Source organism: Myotis nattereri (assembly GCF_964212035.1).
Source record: "Myotis nattereri genome assembly, chromosome: 13".
NCBI lineage: Eukaryota > Metazoa > Chordata > Mammalia > Chiroptera > Vespertilionidae > Myotis > Myotis nattereri.
The window spans coordinates 44,175,183-44,191,285 of NC_138088.1; the positions used below are offsets into that span (position 1 = coordinate 44,175,183).

At 55.2% G+C, this 16,103-nt stretch overlaps 1 protein-coding gene across 2 annotated transcripts; it reads right to left on the reverse strand.

The window, feature by feature from the left end:
* Positions 1–1,869: 1,869 nt before the first annotated feature.
* On the reverse strand, positions 1,870–15,134 carry LDB1 (LIM domain binding 1). 2 transcript variants are annotated; one of them, XM_081104733.1, is made up of 11 exons: positions 14,960–15,134; positions 7,026–7,128; positions 6,858–6,902; positions 6,671–6,746; positions 6,475–6,577; positions 5,903–6,075; positions 5,295–5,417; positions 4,988–5,071; positions 4,774–4,897; positions 4,428–4,576; positions 1,870–3,727 (listed from the first exon to the last, which is right to left on the reverse strand). In XM_081104733.1, exons 1-11 carry the CDS (start codon positions 14,982–14,984, stop codon positions 3,497–3,499), a joined length of 1,236 nt encoding a protein of 411 aa, XP_080960859.1. In that variant the 5' UTR covers positions 14,985–15,134; the 3' UTR covers positions 1,870–3,496. The 2 variants fall into 2 exon arrangements, with proteins under 2 accessions (XP_080960859.1, XP_080960858.1); XM_081104732.1 differs by having other exon boundaries at positions 4,434–4,576; positions 14,960–15,109.
* Between the last annotated feature and the right edge of the window lie 969 nt (positions 15,135–16,103).

The following is a 16,103-nucleotide window of genomic DNA, read 5'->3' on the forward strand; positions in this document are numbered from 1 at the left end:
GGAAGTCTGCTGGCCACTGTTTCCTGAGTTCAAAAGTGGGTCCCCCAGTCTCTCTGACACACTCCCTTCCTCCAAGCAGGGCAGAGTCCAAGCCTGGCAATTCACCTTTTTTTTAAATCTCCCCACCTCCTCCAACACACACACACACACACACACACACACACAATGAACCTTCATATGCCCAACCCAGTCACACAACTGCTGCTTCAACAGCCCCCCAAACTCAACACATACTGCTAAGCCATGTATTCATTTCTGTATTTGAATGCATTCTCATTTCTGTATTTGTAGCCTCCCATTCACACTCAGCAGTCATGCTTTCTCTGCCTTGTTCAGAACCATAGCCCTAGCACCTAGAGTTGTTCCTGGAACCTGGAGAGAGCTCAATAAATATTAGCTGAATGAATGAATCCACTAAGACACATACCATAAACAAATGCATATACTACCCCACATAAATATTCACACATGCATCCGTTCCATTACATACACATATCTAAGTCCTCTCCCACATCAGTCACATATACACATACAATGACACACACTCAGGCAAAAATGTTAAATGTACACCTAGTACCAGACAGACACGCTGCAAGGTGTTACCTAGCACTCCCAGGGTGAGTTGGTGGTAGCAGCTGTCTGGCCAATGTCCTTCAGTCAGGTCAGGCCTGCAGAAGAGGAGTGGTGCATTTGTGTGTATGAAAACGCAGGCTTTGGGGTCCTGAGGCACTGGGCAACAAGGAGCTGGGCTGGCGGCAGGCAGGGCCAAGATCCCTCCTAAATTGGAGAGGGGGCGGGGTAGGCCATAGTGCTGTTCTGCTAGCTGGGAGGTGAGGGTAGAGACACAGGTCCATGAGGTCTTACTTCAGGTCCAGAGAGACCTTAGTGGGGGAATAGTCTGAGGCCTGTTTCCCCTGTCTGGGATGAAAATGAGGGAGACTGGGGGGGGGGGGGGGTACTTTGTAGGTGCTGAGACTCCATTCCCAATCCACAGTACAGTGTCCCTGTCTTGACAATCTTTTTTTTTTTTTTTAATATTTTTATTTCAGAGAGGAAGGGAGAGGAAGAGATAGAAACATCAATGATCAGAGGGAATCATTGATTGGCTGCCCCCTGCACGTTGGACCGAGCCCACAACCCAGGAATGTGCCCTTAACCGGAATCGAACCTGGGACCCTTGGATCCGCAGGCTGACGCTCAGTCCCCTGAGCCAAACGAGCTAGGGCTTGACAATCTTTTTTAATGGTGGGGGAAGAGGGGACTAGAGGTGGGGAGTTACTACCTAGAAAGAAGTTTAAGAAGCGTCCTATTCCTCTTTCCATCCTTCTATGGAGCGTCTGGCTGCTCCGTAGCAACACCGCTTAAGCATTCTCCTCTTTCCCTCCATGCCCCACCCAAAGCCAGCAAGGAGATAAACAATCCCGCTCTGACTTGAGACCTAGGCAACTGGGCTGGTTGGCCTCCCTAGTAGTGGCCTGAATCTCACCGACTGAGCCTCCCAGGCACTCTAACCACCCAAAACTCCTTCAGAGACCCTGTTCTCCACCCCACCCCCACCCCCACCAGCCTAACCCAGGGGAGGATATCCCAGGAGCCCTGCCTCAGGGCCACCTTTCTGGCAGCCCTAAGACAGGAGTGAGGAACAGTTGGGGGGGAGGGGAGGTGGGGAATCAACTTTTGAGGGACAAGCGGACAGATTGGGATACATTAGAAGCAACACCAGAATGATGAGGGAAAATGTGAGACGGGAGTAAAAGGAAATCCACAGTCAATCCATACCTCCTCCCCAAATGACTGGTCTTAGGACTGCAGGAAGGAGGGGAAGACTGCCTTGGGCAGTCATCATTGGGCACCAATGACCAACCAAGACACGCTCAAACCCAAAAGTTGCTTTATTGATCTGTACCATACATGACTCAAATGGCCAAAAAAAAAAAAAAAGAAAAAAAAAAAGGCATTACAGTTAAGGTGGGACATCCATCTTCCCCACCCCCTTCCCTTCTCTCAGCTCCTGGCACAGTACCCTTCCAACAGTGGCAGCTAGAGTGAAGGAATCAGGGTGTAGAGGGCCCCAGAATCCAAAAGGAAGAGTGGGAAGAGAGGTGGTCCTAACACTTCCGGAACTGGCATCGGGAAAAGGCAGAGAAACCAGAGCTGGGCCCAGACTCATAGGATCCGGCTTTTGGCCTCAACCTGGGCTCAGAGCTTCCACCTGTCCAACTGAAAAAGAGCTGAGGATCCTGGCTGCCTTCCCCTTCCTTCTACAAGACCAAGAACTGGAGGGTATTGGGAGATGAAGGTCCTCTACTTCAGCTGGCGAACAGAGGCCTACTCCTCCCTGGTGAGCTTAGAGCTGGGACATCCTCAGTGCCTCCTCTATGGAGGGCAGGGAGGACTAGATACAAAATTTGAGGGATTGGAGGAAGAGAGTACTGGAGAATATGGATGAACCCCTCCCCCATCTCATGCCTGCCCAACTGAGACAAAACAAAACACAGTGACAAACAAGGCTGCTCCCTTCCCTCCAGACTCCCTAAGGGAGGGAGCCTCCCCCTCCTCCCATCCAAGGCAGCTGCTCTAGTGTAGGGCTTGTAAAGAATATACACATCATGGGGGGAGAAGTCGCTGGGTTTGAAGGAGTCACAAGCACTAGGAGGGCAGGCCAGACTCCTTGGAGGATGGGGAGACAGACAACAGCTGGGAGCTGTTACAAAGGTGAGGCCATCAATGGCCCCCTGCCCCATGGTATGCCTTCCCCAACTCCAGTCACCCCCGAGGAAAAGGGAAGAGAGATGGCAAAGTGTCTCCTTGGTCTGAAGCTCTCAAACTATATAAAATGATGTGTAACCCCCCTACCTTACCTCCACACTCACCTCCACCTGGACCCTAAGCCCCCCATCTGCCAGGAATAGGGAGGTAGCTGGACTTTTAATAAGGGGAAGAGGGGGGACATGAGTGATTTTTTTTAAACTTACATTTTTAATAATATTATTTTTTAAAAAAACGTGAAGCTGGGAGGTGGTAAAAGGGAGGAGCCCAGAGTTTTACCCCTCTATTACCAGCCACCTAGGTGAAGGGCCTGGGGGAGGAGTGCTCAACCAAGCCCCACAAATTTAAGTCCCTAGGAGCTGTGGGTATAGACAACCCCAGGCTTGAAGGGGGCAGAGTCAGGAGGATGGGGAACCCAGAACCTGGGGTGAAGATGGAGGCAAATGCTCTGGGGGTGGTCAGAACATTTCTCAGAGGCCCAGGGTCCATGTAGGCATCCACATGAGTACCCCCTTCCCCCAAAAGGCTCTGCAGAGGCCAGGCCCAGCCCAGGGCCACTGCGGGGCAAAGCTTGGCACCTGCCCCCAGTGAGTCCAGTTCCTCCCTGAAGTGGGTGGATGGAGGCTGCCCATTTCAGATGCTCAGTCTCTTCATTCTGTCTTCTGCTCCCTGGGGCTTCGAGGGGTGGGGCAGGTAGGCAGAGCGCTGTGTGGCCCTGGTGAGGCCTTTACTGGGAGGCTTGTGATGTGGGGTTCTCCGATTTGCTTTCTTGGCTGGATGGAGGCTTGCTGTTCCAGGGGCTGTTGGCGCCCAGGGCAGGGGAGTTGTTAAAGCTGTCCTCGTCGTCAATGCCGTTGGCCGCGTCAAACTGGGTATTCTCCAGCCGGGTGATGAGCCTCTCGTCCTCGTCCCCGAACTCCCCGCCCATCAGGGTGGGCTCCCCCACCACCATCACATCCTGAGAGTGGCGGAGGTCCCCAAACATAATCGGGGCAGGGGCTCGCCCGGCCCAGGGCAGCAGAAACCCCCCAGAGCCCCAATACCCACCCAAGAAACTCAACACCCCCTCCCCCTTCTCATATCCCAATTTCAAACATCGACTCCTCTAGTCCCTGAATCCTTCCCACTGAAGGACTGCAGAACATCATACCCTTTAACCCACATCCACTAGAATCTGGGAAGTCAATTTACTCCCCTAGCTCCCTATTCCATCTCCCCCAAATTTTAGGTGGCTCCTAAACTTCTGTCCACATGTAAGAGAGGGAGCAGATAAAAAACACCAATGGGGAAAGTATGTGCATGTGCATGTCGGTGTATTGTAGATTCACACATATTGAGGCTGCATGGCCCTCTATCAATGTGAATGTCTCTGATGGTCTGTGTGCCCCTAAGCTGTCTGTCCTGAACGTCCGTATGTTATCATGTCTGACTCTGTCCCTTTGTATCTATATTGCTATGTCTGAGTCTGTGTGACCACAACTGTGCATGTGACTACTAAGGACTCATCAGTGATAAGAGTCAGCCCATACTGGCAGAGTACATTGGTAAAAACCGTCTGTGCTTCTATGCCTGCTAGTGAGCTCACAATGGGACAGGGTCAAGGGTCAGGGGTCAGCAGTGGGGCAGCCCAGAAGAGAGAAGAAAGCCGAGATGCTTACAGGTACCTGGCTGGAGAGGGCGAAGGTGCTGGCTGGGCTTTTCTTCTTGCTGTTGCTGTTGTTGGTGTTGCCACCCCCCGAACTCATGGTGCTGCCCCCTGACATCTTCCGTTTCCGCCGTTTGCTGGGCTGCTGCCGGGCGGGCTCCGCTGTGCCAGAAAAAGGAAACTGAGGTGGGGCAGGGTCCTGGGGCCCTGGCTCCCTATTCTGGCTCCTCAGGAGCCTGAGCCTACCCTGATCCCAATCTTGCAGACCGAGGGACAAGAAAAGGGCTTCAGGAGAAGAAACAGCCTTGGGGGATGGCATCAGATCCCGGTAAGAACAGGTGCAGGTGCAAGGCACTCACCGGGGGGTGCTACCATACGCTGCCACTTCTGGAAAAGGCAGGTCTTGAGGCAGTCACGAGGGCTGAGGCTGTAGGTCTTGTGGCGGGACATGAGCTCCTGCATGGGCTCGAGTATCACACAGAGCTGTAGGGAGACCAGAAGGGGGCTTTTCAGGGGAGAGACATGGAACTGAGACCAAATGGAATGGGCCAGAGACTGGGTGATCAGACTCACTCGGAGGTAGTTGAGAGTGGAATTGGACAGCCCACAGCGTGTGATATTTTTGGAGAGCTGATCCAACATCTGGGGGTCCTGGGCCTAGAGGGGGAGAAAGAATACTAGCACTTGGGGTGCAACTGCTCATCTGCCCTGTCACCTGAGCCTGTGACACTCCTGAAAGAGAAGAGGGGCTAGTATTCAATCATGTTTTCGGTGGAGAAACCCTAGTCCTCTAAGTTCACTGTCAAGAAATGGCAGACCTTATTCCATCCTTCCCACTGTGTGCCCTCCCCCTTGTGTCTTGGGTTCTGCCCACACTCACATGCATGGCAAGGATGCTGCGGGGGATGAGCTCCCGGTGCTGCCGGATGCTGAAGTGCCATGTCTTTATCCGCATCATGTCATCAAACATGAACTCCAGGTACAACCGCCCCTCCACACATACCTGGAGACAAGGTTGTCACAGCTCTGCCCCCGCCCCTTACCTGACAGTATACCTGTTCTCCCATTTGCTCACAACTCCCCCAACTGCATATACTTCTGCTCCCTGCACCTAAATCTGGGTATGTAACTGACATGGACTATCTCCTCACATACCTGTCACACCCTTGACCCTTACACACACACACATACACATAGAAATGCTTAACTGATCCTGTCTTCTCCAATGCAGCTAGTGATACACTCATCTGCTATGAGCTTTCTACTGGGCAGGCTCTTGTTCACTGGTGTACATACCCCCGTGGCCTAGAATACAGTCCTGTACAAGCTCAGTAAATGCCTGCTGAATGCTGCAGCACACCTGTTCTCCCTTCTTGTCTGATAACTTCCCATTATGCCTCCTTGGGGAACAGCTGAGTACATTTTGGGAAAGAGGAAGGGAATCAAACTCAGGTGCTTCAGCATTCCACATCCAGCTGGATTGCTGACCTGGGTGAACATGGGTTTGCCGTGCTGGGTCACCATGCTGCCCTGGTCACAGTCGAGGGACACGAAGTTGCTGTGGAATGCCTCCTTGGGGTGCTTAAGCACATAGTACAGCTCTGTAGCACCACCCTCAAAGATGCTGCGGAAGTAGCGTGGGATCAGGGTCCGGCCAATGGCTGTAGAGATGGGAAAAACTCTTTAGAACAAAAGGATCTCAAAAGGGGTCAGGCAGATGCCATCCCTGCCAAAACAGATACCCTGAGACAAATACCCACTCCCAGACCTTAGATTCTCAACCTGTGGGTCGCGACCCCTTTGGGGATCAAACGACCCTTTCACAGGGGTCGCATAAATACATCCTGCATATCAGATATTTACATTACGATTCATAACAGTAGCAAAATTACAGTTATGAAGTAGCAATGAAAATAATTTTATGGTTGGGGGTCACCACAACATGAGGAACTGTACTAAAGGGTCACGGCATTAGGAAGGTTGAGAACCACTGCCTTAGAAGGACATAGGAGGTATACACTCCCACAGCAGAACTGTCAGAACCCCCGGAGGCCACTCACTGTATCTCTTTGGTCCATCCTCCAGACAGAAAGTGATGGTTAACATGGCATCATCCTCAAAGAACTCAGTTGTGAAAGCATCCCACCAGAGATTGTCACACTCCTAAGAGCACAAGGAGAGGTATTTGTGTGTATATCAGAAGATATCCCACAGGGGTGCCCAGATGGCCCTCACCCTCCTCTTTCCCCTGGATACCTCTGTCCAGTTTTGAAGCCGTTTGTTAAGCTCGAATATTCTGTAGTCAGTTTGGTTGCCATATGGTGTGTGCCTTCTGGGGTAAGTGTAGAAGGAAGTTAGTAGGAGCAGAGCCTCCTCCCCACCCCCACTTCTGCCTTCACCCATGTAATAGAAAATACCTCCCACCCCATTGGCCTCCACTTACCCAATCCCAGGCTCCAGGTATGTAGGCGGGTACATGGGAGTTGGGCTGTATAAGGGAAGAGGCTATGAGAATGGGGGTGGAAGACAGGAATTATTGGGAGATGTCACTCCCTCCCCTTTTCAGGCAGGATCCCATCTGGAAAAGGGATGAGAAGTGAACAAGACTCACCCCACATCCCGATCTAGCATGGTGCCGGGATGGAAGGGAGGGAAGGCGTTGCCGTTCGGGGGCTCCTTCGGTGAGTACAGCTTGAATGACTTTGAGGAACAACCTGGAACGGAAATGAAGAAGGGGCATCCTGAGTCCCTCTTAGGAGCTCTCCTAAAGTTTGCTAGACTGTGTGGACAGTGAACTAGGGGAGGGGAACTACCCTAGGGAGTACCTATCTCTGCTTTTAAATCTGGCTCCAATCTTGTTTTATTAAGAAACTAGAAGTACCCAGGCCCAATACCCAAGACCTTATTTCTTCATGTGGCTGAGGCCTGGATGATAAAATTGAAACTGGAAGAAATGTCAATACCATAGGATAAATAAATATCTAAGCATTATAATCTAATTTTGACAAACCCCCTTTTCAACTACATTATTTTGTTCAATCATCACAACCACGGTGTGAGCAGGGTCAACTGTAACATTCCAATTTTACAGATTAGCCAATTGAAAGCTCAAGGGGACTTGCCAAGATCATAAAGCTAGGATTTGAGCCCAGATCTTCTGATTATTCCCATATCCTGCAGGATTTCTACCTTTCTGTTCCCTCTGAAGATCAAGTCATGGGAGAAAGAAAGGGAATTTGGACAACTCCCTGCCCCTCCTCCACACCCAGGGTCTCAGGAGGGCAGGGGATGGAAAGATAAAGGGGGGTGGGTGCCTGCTGGGTGCTGCAGACCAGATAACCACTTGGGCCTTCTGTCCCGCCCCCCTGCAACCCCCCTCCAACGGCCACTCCCTTATCAGCCAGCCCCCTCCCTCACACCTACCACCAATCTAGTATTGTCTCCAAACCAGAAACCCAAAGCCTCAACCCATTTTGTCTTTGAGACTGACAGTCACTGGATCGTGCTCTACTTACAAAAGGAAAGAGGAGGCCTGGGAAGGAGACTAGCTTCCCGGAGGCTCCATCTAAGAGGCAGGCGGTAACTAGACGGGGATCTCTCCTTGTATCAGCGCTCCTCTCTACCTCACCTCACCCAGCAACACTCAGTTCCTAGTGTCCTATAGTACCTGACTGGAAGGAGTGTTATATGCATAGCTGGGTATGAGCCAGGTACCCCGTAATGCTATTTTCCCTCTCCCTACAAGATGAGGGGAAACTGAGGCACCATTCCAAAGGTCCCAACCCCAGTTACAGGTGCTTCCTCGTCCCCAAACTTGATTACACTTGGAAGGGTAGCTGTATTGGTTGTGTCTGAGCCTCCTCCTCAATTTAGACACAAAATCTACTTTGTCCTTAGGGGGAAGAGACAAAGGAAGACCCTGTGCCAATGTGTCATTTAATTCTCTCCCCAGGGACCTTCCTCACAACACAGGCAAAAGGAGGGTCCCAGCAGGGCCTACACTATACAGTCCCTGAAGAAGCCAAGAGTCAGAGCCTGTGTGTGCCTGCACACATGTGTGCCTCATCTTGCCTAGCAGGCTTCTACCCTCAGCTCGCCCCAACATGCCTACCAAGGGCTGGAACCCAGCAGCCCCAGGCAGGATCAGAATGCCCAAAACAGGCCCTCGCCCCATGCATGAGCTCACACAGGCCCCGTCCATGTTCCCAGCACAGCACACACAGCCTTCACATGCCTGTCTGAACTGAATGAGGAGCCTGTGTCCTCAGGAAAAGGGACAGTCCCACCCAGCCCCAAGTCTCCCCACTCCACAGACAGGTAGACGAAAGCCACCTAGGAAGCCCAAACTCACACAGCTCACCACAGGCCAGGCCTGGCCTCAACTAGGCCATCCTTCCCCTAAAAGCATCACTGCCCTTGCCCTTAGTTTCAGGGCTACTTGGAGAAATGTGTCAGCTCAACATCCTAAAATGAAGGGAGGCAGGACACCTGGGTTCCTCTTTAATTCTGAAAAAAGTTTTAGAACTTCAATTTCTCTCACTAGCAAACTGACAGGCATTGTCTGGGGTTGGGTAACAGTTCTGAAGAGGAAAAATTCAAAGCTCTGTGGACTCTATTTACACCTCCAGTGAATGGACACAAAAACTCAGCACCTCTCCAGAGGCATAGCAACTCCCAGTAGCCCCAGCACAAGGGCTTGGGAGTGAGAAGAGAAGGGGAGGGAACATCACCCAGACCATCTGTCCCTATTGCTGCCTGTCCCCTGCAGCAGGGGTAGAGGGAGCAAAGTGGGGGTGGGGATGAAAGGGATGTGTCATCCAGACTTGGAGTCAAACAGAGCCCCCTTCCAATCTCTAGCAATCTGGGAAACCTTTAGGAAGGAAGGAAAAGAGAGAGCCCAGAACTAGTAAAGTTTTCTCAGGATGCAAGCTGCATCCTAGGGGGAGGGGGGCACCTCCAGCTGGGCATTTCCATGGTAACCAGCCTGACTTGAGGGCAGGCTCCCTCCCTTTGGGGCTGACCAGAGGTCAGCAGGCCTGGGAGTCCTGGCCTCTCTGAGTTGAGGCACCTCTCCCCCAGCCAGCATACCAGGCCAGGGCTAGACCCAGCACCTTCTACCCACCCCCTACAGGCTTGCAGGGTGCTCAGACTTACCTGGGAGAACTGAGGGGCCCAAGAGAGGTGCGGGGAGCAACTGGCAGCCCACCAGGGCCCTGGCAGGGGTGAGGACTGAAGGGGGGCCAACTTCAGCCGCTCATGTCCCGAGTGGGACGGGCAGGCCTGGCTGGGAGCTCCACTCTGCGGGCCGCACAAAGACTCGCACGCACTGCCTTGGCCTGCCCCGTGGCGGCCACAGCCCCGGGGGAAAGTTATAATGGCCACTGGGCCGGGGGCCGGGGGCCAGGGGGCCGGCCTGGGGGGCGGGGGGCGGCGGGGAGTCCGAAGCCTTCTTTGTTTGCGAGGTTTCCCTCAACAATGGCTGCTCCGCTCTCTCCTCTCTCCTCCTCCTCCTCGGCTCTCCCCGCCGCCGCCTCTCGCAGCCTCTGCCTCCAAGCAGCCCACCCGCCCTCCCCAGGCCACCAGGCCCCACTGCGGGGGCACCAGGAGCGGCAGTGCCCGGCACTCGCACTCACACTCACTCACAATCGCACACGCACAGACACACAGCGCCCACCAGCTCACAGCCTTTCCTCCTTTCTTTCCCTCCCTCCCAGCTCGCTCTCGGAGCCTCTCTCAGAATGAGGCCCCAGGGCGGGCAGAGGGTGGAGCTGCCCCCACCGGCCCCGCCCCCTCCCAGCCGGGGAAGAGGAAGAGGGAGAGCGAGAGGGAGGGAGGGAGAGAGGGAGGGAGGCAGGGAGGCAGGCAGGCAGGCCTGGAGGACTGCTGAGAAAAACAAAGAGAGACAGACTGGAAGAGACTGGGATGGAGAGATGGAAACAGAACAGACGGGGCTGCAGAGACCTGGATGGAAGGGAGGCCTGTGGGGGCCAGGAACTGAGATGCTTCACCGACCCCTCCCCAACTCACAGGAGGCGCTCAGGAGTGAGCAGGGGAGCCAAGCCACAGGCAGGGATGCAGGAGGGTGCCCTCCCCTCTGGAGACTCCCAGTATCTTCAAACTGCCTCCCAAAGGTGCCCCAAGTCCCTCTGCCTCTCCTCTGTGATCTCTTGGGTTGAACACTGGTCTGGGCTGCCACCCCTGGTGAAATCCCAGAGCAGCTAGCTGGGGGGACTCTCCAGGGGGTTATTTTTGACAGAGATAGACTCTGACTTCAGCCTGTAAACACTGATTGGAGGGAGGGGGACACTCCAGGCTCCTGGGCCGCCAACCCAGCTAAGTTCCAAGCCCTGACTTAGATCTGCCTTAGCAGGAGGAGGCCCCTTCCTCCACCACCACCACCACCACCACCACCATCAGAGACACGTGGGTGCAGGGGAAAGAGGCGCAAAGCCACGCTTGCCCAAGCAAGGGTCTACAGAAGGGGCTTAGTCTGAGGCTGAATCCTCCCCAACACCCCAGTAAAAAAGATATGTAGTTACTGGAGCAGAACCTGTTCTCCAATGCCAAGGGTAACCCCAAGAGAGGAGGTGTTTCTAAAACTTGGGTAGTGGTCCAGACCCTACTCCCTGGACAGATAGGAAAAAAGAAACACACACACACACACACACACACACACACACACACACACGCTAGAGGGGGCAGCGTATGACCTCCTACTTCATTGAAGGCGGAGTTGCTGCTCCCTACTTCCTACCCACCCCCACCATATTCACACATAGTCCCACGACATACACACCAGTTGACTGTGCAGAAATAATATTGCACCCGGCTCTGTGAACATCCTCCATACATAAATAACACATCTCACTTTCACATAAATCAGTACCTGATACACACTTTTAACCAGTGATAAACCTCAAACCCTAAATAAACCCAAACCCAAGATGCACATGCACAGTCTATTAAAGACCCTGACTTCCATACACACTGTGACTAGTGACACACATTCCCTAACCCTAATATACACACCGAAAGTGCATTATATACCTCCTGAACTTGTGACAGACTATTATACATACTGACCATTGGTTATCCAGAATTGAACCCCATAAACCACACTTCCTGAAACCTGCACGGCATTCTCCATCACAGCCTGGCCACAACACACCCCAGCTTTCACAAACATCGAAATCTATGACATTCAGCCAGACCCTGCAAAATATTGCCTACACCAGGACTTGCGACATTCCCACCGACTCCCAAATTTACAGTTCAACTCTGGGATAACCACACTCCTCCCCCACTGACAATTCCTGTCATTTGTTTAGTGCCTTTAAACTTTCCAAAGTGCATTCATAGGCAGTACCTTAAGAAATCCTTACAGCACACAGAGCCAAATATTACCCTCACTAGAACAGACTATAATAAGACAGAGGGGCCTGAGCCTGGAATCCTGGGTTTCTAACCTCACTCATCCAAGCCCAGTCCTAGGGCATTGCAGCCATTCCTACTCTCTTCCCCCTCCAAGGAATGTCCATTCTAGGCCCCAAATGCATGTCTGCTAGTCCATGGGAAGGGGTATAGGTATATGCTCTGGCTTCTGCTCCAGTTCAGAGCTCAGAACCCTGACCCAGTCTGTCTCCTCAAATTTTGGGGAGAAGGGCCCCTATATACCAAGACATACCAAGGCTCTGGCATATCATCCAAAACAGGCCCACTCTCAGTTCCTTCTCGAGCAAGTCTACTCCTCCCTATGTTCTGACTTAATTCTCTCACTTGCACAGGGGCAGGAGAGGTCCAGCTAAAGAGAACAAGTCTGATTTAGAAGGCCCTAAAATTTGGGGTGGGAATGAGCAGGGAGCAGCAAAGAATGACAAAGGTGATGAGGAAAGAGTAGAGGGAGAGCACCCCTCCTGGAGGTGAGAACTCTGAAGGGCAGCAGCCTGCCCCAGCCCACAGGATAATGTACCAGCACTGCCCCCTGCCCGGGCCCCTGGGGCTCCCTGACCCAGGCCTCCAGTGTGCCTGCCCCCCTTCCTTTGTCTGTGCCCGGCCTCCCGTTGGCCTGGCGCTCTGCCATCCTTCTCTCCTGGCTCCCAGCCGCCACCACTGCTGCCTCCTCCCCTCCCCCTACTCCTCCTTGCCTTAACCCTTCTGAGCCACATGCTGCCCCAGACAGGCCCTGGCCCCTTCAGCAACCTGCCCTGCCCAGGGTGATGCCCCTCAGCAGAGGTTCTACCTGTCCCTGACCAAAGACCCAGAAGCTAGTCCCCACCCCAGGAGCACTATGGGAGCTGAGTGTGTGTGTATGTGTATCTTGTGGTGTGCATGTGTGTGGGTCTGCGTGTGCTCTGGCTTCCCTCAGTCACATGTGTGGGGCATGTGCTGTCTCTGCTGGGCTCGGGGAGGAGGAGGAGCTGGGAGACAGCAGAGCACAAAGGAGAGACTCAGGCAGGCAGGCAGCAGGCGGGCGGCCTGCCAGGGCGCCTCAACCCCCACCCTAGGGCTGCTCAGGTTGGGTGGGGGTGGGGGTGGGGGTGTCTTTGGGCCTGGGCTGTACGTGCTGCCACAATGTCCTTGTGTTCAGCCATGTGCTCCCACCCACCCATGCAAGCCTGGTCCCCTCTCTTACCCCAACTCCTACCATTCCCCACCTCCAGGGCCCTCTCAAGCCCTTCTTCATGTGGTTCTCCTTTAACCTCCATCCACCCTCTGTGACATCAATCCGTAAGACTTCTTCACATTTGGTAAATGATTCCCCAATCTTAGCCATCTTTTGCCCCCTCTCCCACAACCAGGTCAAGACACAAGAAAGGAACATGCCTTTGGGGGCGCTGACTGAATATGCCCCTCCCCCCCCATTCCCACCTCTTGGTGCTTGAGTCCTCTTCCTGTCCCCATGCTGCTACACTACAGGCTGAGGGGGAAGCCTTCTCCCTTCTCTACTGGACCCAAGCCCCCTGCCTCAACTTCAGGGCCAACCTCCCATCTACCCTCAGCCTGACAACCCCTCCATACCCACTCCTACCCACCATTTGTAGGAACTCAGAATCAAAATATAAGACTCAGTCCTCTAATTTGTCCAGAGCCTTAGTTTCTGCTATGCTCGTGTGTGGCAACGGAGAATCAAGGCCATGGGGTGGACTCAGAGCATGAATGGATCCGAACAAGGCACCCAGCATGGAGCAATTTATAAAGAAAATACACGCATAAATATGCACACCAAGCTGGTAGGAGGAAGAATGATGGGACTGGGCAGGATTCCAGCTTCGTAAGCTCTTTCCTCTCCTCTTCCTCACCCTCTGCAGCAGGAGCCAGGGGTCCCCCACACCCGCATATTCCAGGACTCTCAGGCTCTCTCCTAGCCCTCCTCCTGGGCCCCGGGCCCCTTAAACACCAGCCTCAGCAGGCACTGTAAGTGTGTGCCCAACCCAGTTTGGCCAGGGTCACATGATTTTCAAGGAAGCTTCCTCACTGGCAGCTTCCCTTGGGGATGGGGGGGGGGGGGAGGGGCAGTTGTGGGGTATGGGCCTCCCACAAAACAGAGCATCCCAGGAGCAAAGGACCCAAACCAGGCTAGATTCAGGGAAACCTGACTTTCAGAAGAAAGCTAACTCCAATCTGGGACAGGAGGGGGGCCTGGGGAGTCCTGGGGAGGTGGGGCGACGGCGTTCTGAGGCCCCCTGAGGACTACCTCTCCAGGGACATCGCCTCTCCCCCCAGACAGTGAAGGGGAGCCTTCCCTCCCCACGAAAGAACTAAGATCCAGGCTGTCACTGGCAAGAGCAGCGTTTTGGGGAGGCAGGGATCTGAGCCTAAGTTCTCTCTCAAATTCTTATTTTGGGTTCAAGCATTGCTCCCCGAAACTCAGCTCTCACAAATCACTCCAGCTCCTATTTTGCCTGGGGCTCCACATTCCCCCTCTCACGAGGGCGGGCATGCCAGGCCCCAGGGCCCAATTATCTGCCCCTCTCCCCCCAGGAATACCTCCCGTCCCTCAGGATGGCCAGCCTTCCCTGGCAACAGGCAGGGACATTGGAAGGGGGGAAGGGGGGCCCCAACTAATCCCTCCACCCAAACTCGGTCCTCAGAAACTGCCTGGAGGGGGTGTCACAGGATCTTAAGAGGGAATAGGCAGCAGGGAAAGGGGGGGGACAACCCAAACCAGCCAATCGCAACTCTATGATGACCTGAGGGGGGGGTCAAAAGTCCAGACTCACTTCTGATTGGCTAACACCCTGGAATTCTGGGAATTTCAGCCCCCCCAATCCCTCCCCAAGTAATCTCTCCCCCACCCGCAAAAAAAAAAAAAAAAACCCGAACACAAGCTACCCCAGCACCCCCTCCCCGCGCCTCCCGGCTGCTGCGCATTTACCCCGTTGGGGAAACCCCTCCCCGGGACCGAGGCCCCGCATCCCCCTCACAGCCCCTACCTCCGCCATGCCACCGACGCCCCCCACACAAGTTCTCGCCAAACAAGGGGTGAGGGGTCCGCAGAGGGGGAGGGAGGGAGGGAGGGGCCGGGCGGCCGTGCGTCTCACTCACCAGGACAGGCACAGCCCACTGACATCTTCACATCGCCCGCCGCTGGGAGCCCAGCCGAGTCACGGTGCCCGCCCCGCGTGGGGACAGGCCGGGCATGAGCCGCCGCCGCCGCCCGCGGCCCCTGCTGCCCTCGCCGCCGGCCCAGCCAGGCCCGGCCTCGGCCCGGTGCGGGCGGGCCCTGGCTGCAGCGAGGAGCCTGTCAGGCGCGGAGCAGACAGGAAGGAAGCCCGGCGGGAAGGCGAGCTGCCCCTGCGTGTGCGCGCGCGGGTGTGCGTCCTCCGAGTGTGTGTCCGTGCGCGCGCGGGTGCGTGTCTGTGCGCTCCCGCCGCCCGCGCCGCCGCCGCCGCTCGCCCCCCGCTCCCTCTCCCGCTCCGCCCTCCCGCTATCTCCGGCGCCCGCTCCCCGGCGCGGGCCGGGCCGGGCCGGGCTTTATTAATATGCTAATTGCCTGCTGGTGGGCGGGGCGAGCCGTGTCAAAGTGACCCGACGGGCGCAGCGAGCGGCGACGTGCGTGCGCCGCGCGGCGGGCGGCGGGCGGCGGGCGGGCGGCTAGGGGCCCGGAGCGTTCGGGGAAGGCGAGCATGTGACGCAGCTTTTAAAAAAGGAGACGGAGGCAGAGACCCCGGAGAGGGAGGGCGAGGGGGCGGGACTGGAGGCGAAGCTTCACCCTCGGTGTCGGTCCTCCCGGCGCACCGCCGAGGTGGGCGCCGTGACGAGCCGGAGCGGGAGCAGGGACGGGGAAGGCGGAGCCAGGGCGGGCTGCGAGGTGTAGCTCTTTCTCCACCCGGGAGGGAACGGAGACTGCTGACCCCCCTTCCCGCTGCTCCCCGCTGAGACCCCAGTCCTACTCTGGGGGCCCCTTGCGAAGCGCCCCCATTCAACCTGGGTGAAGAAAAGAAGCTTTATCCTAATTCTTGTGGCCACTCTTCCACTCGCCTCCTCCCTAAATTAACCACCCTCCCTCGCCTGCTAAACCAGTTGGGACTAGAGCTGAAAGGGTTAATTAAGTGGGGTCCCCGCCCTCCCCCGCCGGCGAGCCTGGGATCAGCGTTTTCCTGGGGGGAGGGGGCAGAGGCTTGACCGCTTGGCTGGACTGGGGAGTGGGAATCGGCAGACTGCCCTTCCCTCTAGCAGGCTCTCTGAC